Source organism: Crocuta crocuta, unplaced genomic scaffold (assembly GCF_008692635.1).
Source record: "Crocuta crocuta isolate KB4526 unplaced genomic scaffold, BGI_CrCroc_1.0 scaffold50, whole genome shotgun sequence".
NCBI lineage: Eukaryota > Metazoa > Chordata > Mammalia > Carnivora > Hyaenidae > Crocuta > Crocuta crocuta.
Window position 1 is genome coordinate 4,781,412 of NW_027527428.1, and position 5,067 is coordinate 4,786,478.

The following is a 5,067-nucleotide window of genomic DNA, read 5'->3' on the forward strand; positions in this document are numbered from 1 at the left end:
GCACAGGGGCTGCTCAGAGCCACCTGTCAAGCCATCTGGGGCTCTGCCAGCAGAGGGCGCCCCGTGCTTAGCGCCAGACACCCCCACCCACCCCCGCAGAGGGAGGGAAGAGAAGCCTCCAGCCCGAAAGGGGCCCCAGGTTCCCACGCCCTCCACGCCAGGGGAGGAGCCAGAGCGCAGTGGTGCTTGCGGGCACCCAGCGGGCTCGGCTAGGAGCACAGACTCCCAAGAGGGGCCCGTCTTGCAAAACATGTTTTATCAGAATAAATAGAGTCCTGAGCAGGACCTCGCCCACTGGAGGGGCTCCAGCTCCAGCCTCCATGGGCTGCGGGGGCCCGTCACCCTCCCCGTGGCCCAGTGGGGTCGCCCGGTGCGTGCACAGTCCCAGGTTGGCGTGTCTGCCTGCGGGGCCGCCAGGCCGGTCGCTGTCCTAGGAGGCGTCCAGATCGTCCTCGAGCCTCTCGGCCTCCTGAGTTCTGCCAACCCTGCCAGAGGGGGAGTCAGAAAGGGGCCCCTGTGACCTGGGGGCAGCATGTCACCCACGCTCAGCAGGAGGCTGAGTCGTCCCTCCAGCCGGGCTGAAGCCAGACCCCAGCAGCCCTCGTCAGGGGCTGCAGTCAGGCGCCCCGCCCAAGGGTAAGGAAGCCTCTGGAAGGCCCGAAAGGGGCTGGACAGACCTCCAGTGTGTCTAGGCCGGGCGGGAGTGTCAGACGGCTCAGCCTATGGGTTCCTGCTGCCCAGGATGAGCCCAGGGGCCTGGGCTGCACTGCCCACCCCCCCCCCCCCNAGGCAGCAGGGAGCTGTGTGGGCTTGTCCACCCGTAAGAGAGGAGCAGAGAGAAGGGGGGCCGCAGCAAGCCGCTCCACCCCGCCCATGGCGCGCACCACCCGGAGACTAAGGGGCCAGCCCTCGGGCACCCCAACTTAGAAAAGGGCGTGGCAGAGAGCGCGGGAGGGCAAGGGCCGCAGAGCCCCGCCCGACCCCACCCCTGCACGCCCTTCTTTCTTCTCTGCTTTCCTCTGCCCACCAGACTTCACCACGCCCGAGCAGGAAAGGTGGGAAGGAGGGCAGCCGGGGAGGCCAGCACCCCCTCCGTCCTCGCCCCAGCTCTGCACCGAGCGCCCCGACCCCTCCACGGCCCCTCACCTGCTCCTCTCCTTCCTCTCATAGACAGAGTGAAGCTTGTTGATCAAGAAGACTTTGTCCTCCCCTTCCTAGAGAGGCCAGAACACAAAGAGAACAGACGTTGTTCCCCCGTCTGTCTGTCCAGAACGGTCCTTAGGGAGCTCACAAGGACTATTCGACAGGTCAAGCACCAAAGGTTTAAGCGGGCAAAGAGGCACCAAATTAGGATGGAAAACACAATAGCCAGGCAACAGGCGTACATATAGATCTAAGCTTCCTAGTGGCCAAGGTGAAAAAGGAAATGTGATCAGGGGCACAGTGCAGGCCACAGAGCCGGCCTGACTCAATTTATAACCGGTCCTGCCACTTATTAACTCTGCACTGGGCCAATTACCTCCTCTCTGACCTCAGAGCCCCGTCTGCACCAGGGAGATAAGAACGTCTGCCTCATGAGGCCTGTGTCACTTTCTGCTGTTGTTCTGACCAATTACCACAGATTAGCAGCTTAAAACAACACAAATGCATTCTTCCATCTTGGGGATCAGAAGTCCAAAATGGGTCTCACTGGGCGTAGGATCACGGTGTCGACCAAACCGATTCCTTCTGGAGACCATCTTTGCTTCCTTTCTGCAGCTTCTGGAATCTGCCCACAGCCCGTGGCTCAGGGCTCCTTCGGCCCGAATTGGTGCGTATGGAGGGCTGTGCGCTTGAGGAAGCCAGCCAGCGCCCGGGCCGGGAAAGGCCACTCCAGGAGCCAGCTGAGCTCAGACCCGCAGCCCCCGGCGCCGCAGACCTGGGGCAGGGCTTGGCCTTGGGCGGCCGCGGTCTGCAGCCAGGGCCGCCTGGAGAGCGAGGTGGAGCTGTGCGCCCACCTGCCCGCGTGAACGCCGGGCCCCGGGCACGGCTGGCCCCGAAGTGGCTCGAGCATTCGGTGCACGAGTGAAAAACCCCAGAAGGGAAATGGGCCCCGGGAGGGCAGGTCCCGCTGAGCACCCAGCCCCGCCCCATGCAAGGCACCTTCCCCAGCTGGGAAAAGCCACCCAGATGTCAGTCACGTGCCTTTTACATGACAGGAGGCCCGGTAACCCAGCAGGGCAAAGGCCACGCTCAGGCCAGGGGGCCCGGTCGGCAGGGCAGGGCCGGGCCGGGCGACGGGCAGAGCCGGGCCCGACCTCCGTGCGGTGGGGGTCCCAGGAGGGAGCCGCGCCCTGGGCTTCCAGCCCACCCTGCCTCTCACACGTCCACGACAAACTGCAACAAGCTTCATAAAAATGTCTTAAATGCCGACCCGCTTTCAACCTTACTCCGCTTGTTTGAAACGAAGGCACTGAGCAGGGTCCGTGCCCGGACACGGGCCCCCTAGGAAGTCCAGCAGAGATCCCCACAGACTGTCTGCCGCCCCGCAGGGCCACACGCCCCCGCCCCCAGGGGTCTCCGCCACCCGCTGCGCTGCCCCCTCCCTCCTCGCCTCCCTCCCCACCTCCGCTTCCTACAAACCACACACGGTAACCCGAGTCCTGTGTATGGCAAACGGANGCAGCCAGGAGACCCTGGGGCCCGCCGTCTCCAGGCGACGCACCCACACCTTGCCCGCCTCGTACATGGTGTCGAGGGTCCGGAAGGGGCCGCAGGTGCTCGAGGGCTTCACCCTGGGGGAAGACGGCGGCTTGNGCAGCTCCTCCCGAGTCCAGGGGCCGCTCCACCCCCCACCCCCCCGGGGGCGGGCGCCCACTCACTGCCACACAGCGTAGCAGAGGAAGACGGCAGCTCCCAGGAAGGAGGGGAAGCAGAGCAGCGAGATGAAGACGGTGCTCATGTGCGAGGCCAGCCACGGCCTGCGGGGCGCCTGGCAGTTGGCCATCAGGCTGGTCTGAGGACAAAGGCTGGGCTCTGCCGCTGCCCGGCCACCCGGCTCCCCGCCCCCCGGCCTGGCAGTGCTCCCGGGAGGGACCCTGGGACAGGACGGGCTCCCTTCCCCCCCCCCGGGAAGCCGACTCTCAGAATGTGAGCGGGTGGGGTGGAGAGAGCCAGCCAGGCCAGCGCCCTGCTTTACAGAGGGGAGACCGAGGCACAGGAGGGGCGGCCCGCCCACCGTCCCTCGTGTGCGGCAGGGTCCGTAGAAACAGCCACCTCGCTGGCTGAGGGTCTCTGCCGGGCTGGCCCTGTGCCCTGCGCTCTGCGAACGCCCCCCCCCCAGCAGCGCACTGGCCCATCGCCCAGATGAGGGAACGGAGGGCCAGGGAGAGCCCGGTTCTCAGCCCCCGCCCGCTTCCGTCGGCCCAGCGCCCCGACACGACGCCGCCCGGCCCGTGGGAAGCGGGGATGCGGGGGGCGGGCCAGTGGGCCGTGGGACTGACCCCAGAGGGGGCCCTGCCAGGCCCGGGGCCCTCGGGCGGAGGGGAGGGTTCCCCGGCCCCAGGCCCCGTGTCACCAGCACGGTGGCCTGCCCTGACTGCACGCTCACCGGAGGCCCTGACACCCTCCCGGGGCCCGGCTGGCGCCGTTACCTTCTTGACGTAGAAGAGGAGCAACAGCTTGATGATCTGGATGGCGGGGAGGAGGGGGGCGAAGAGGACCCCCAGCCTGGGGAGGCAGGGGCGGGGCTGCAGTCCAGAGGCCGGGTCACGGCCCCCCAGGCTGCACCCCGGGGCTACCGCAGCCCGGCTCAGGGTCAGACCAAGGCCCCCCCAGGCCCTCCCTGCCGCACCCCAAGGCCAGCTGGGTTCAGGACCCCGGGAAGTGAGGGGTCAGGGCCCACGTCGGTCCAGAGTCCCAAGGGGAGCGGGGCCTGCTGTAGTCCCGAGTGGGAAGGAGGCTCAGCCCTGCCCGGGGTGCCAGGCAGTGACAGGCAAGCGGGGGATGCTCACCAGGTCAGGGTCTGCCCATAAATCAGCTCCAGAACGTTCCCGGCAATGTCGAACTCCGGCTTCTCCCTCCTCTTAAGCCTCCTCTCAGAGATGAGCCTGGGGCAGAGGAGCCCCTGAGGGTCACTCAGGAGGGCCAGTCCCAGGGACCGCGCCCAGCAGGCCGGTGACCCTCCCTGCGTGTGCCAAGCTGACGTCCCTGCCCGGCCCCCTCAGGTGCCCAGCTGATGTCAGGGGACCTAGCAGGCTGAGGTCCCGACCTGATGGGCTCCGGGCCACAGCTGACTTCTCCCCGTCTTTTTTCTTTCTTTCTTCTTTTTTTTTTTTTTTTTTTTAAGTAATCTCCACACTCAACTTGGGGCTTGAACTCACGACCCGGACCCAGAGACCAAGAGCTGCACATTCCGCTGCTGAGCCAGCCCCGGGCACCACCCCCCTCCCCCTGCCTCTCACTCTTTTTTCTACACCCAGGCCTCAAACGTCTGACTGACTGTTAAACATCCCTTTTTAAAAACACTATTAAATTCATACGTTCCCGGAAAAAAAACACAAACAGAATAAAAACACTCGCGATGTCGGCACCCAGTGACACGTCCTGAAAAAGTCCCTTTCCTGTCTTTCTTCCTTCCCTTTTTCCCCCTTTGCACAAGACTGAGATTATACATCATTTTGAAAACTCTTCCCCCTCGATCTAAAATAAAGGGGGGGGAGTGCATCCTGCCCGGGATTTTTCTCGGCTCGATGAGGTACAGACGAGGCATCGAGGGTGCCGATCCGGGAGGGGAGGCCCCACTTTCCCAGGTGACCCCTGCCTGCCTTGCCGGGGAGGACACTCTGAACCCTTGGGCGTGGGGGAGGGAGGGGGCAGGTGCCCAGGAGGCAGGTGCAGGGCCAGGGGCCTCACCTCCACACCAGCTCCCCGAAAAGCGTGTCCAGCAGCACGAAGATGAAATCCAGCACCATGAGCCGGTACAGCTCCTGGCCCACAAAGTCCTCCCAGCACTGGGGGGGATCCGGCCTCAGCTCCCGGTGCCCCCAGTGCCCCGCACCCCGCCCGCCCCAGCAGCCCGGCCAGAGA

General features: G+C 65.4%; 1 protein-coding gene across 1 annotated transcript in view; it reads right to left on the bottom strand.

The window, feature by feature from the left end:
• Positions 1 to 397: 397 nt before the first annotated feature.
• Positions 398 to 5,067, bottom strand: part of TMC6 (transmembrane channel like 6) — a gene marked incomplete at its 5' end in the record, with an annotated part of 9,204 nt that continues 4,534 nt past the window's right edge. Inside the window, 8 exon segments of the mRNA XM_077756275.1 lie at positions 398 to 485; positions 1,147 to 1,214; positions 1,691 to 1,785; positions 2,623 to 2,774; positions 2,862 to 2,995; positions 3,633 to 3,708; positions 3,993 to 4,088; positions 4,894 to 4,991. Coding sequence (XP_077612401.1) covers positions 431 to 485; positions 1,147 to 1,214; positions 1,691 to 1,785; positions 2,623 to 2,774; positions 2,862 to 2,995; positions 3,633 to 3,708; positions 3,993 to 4,088; positions 4,894 to 4,991 — 774 coding nt within the window.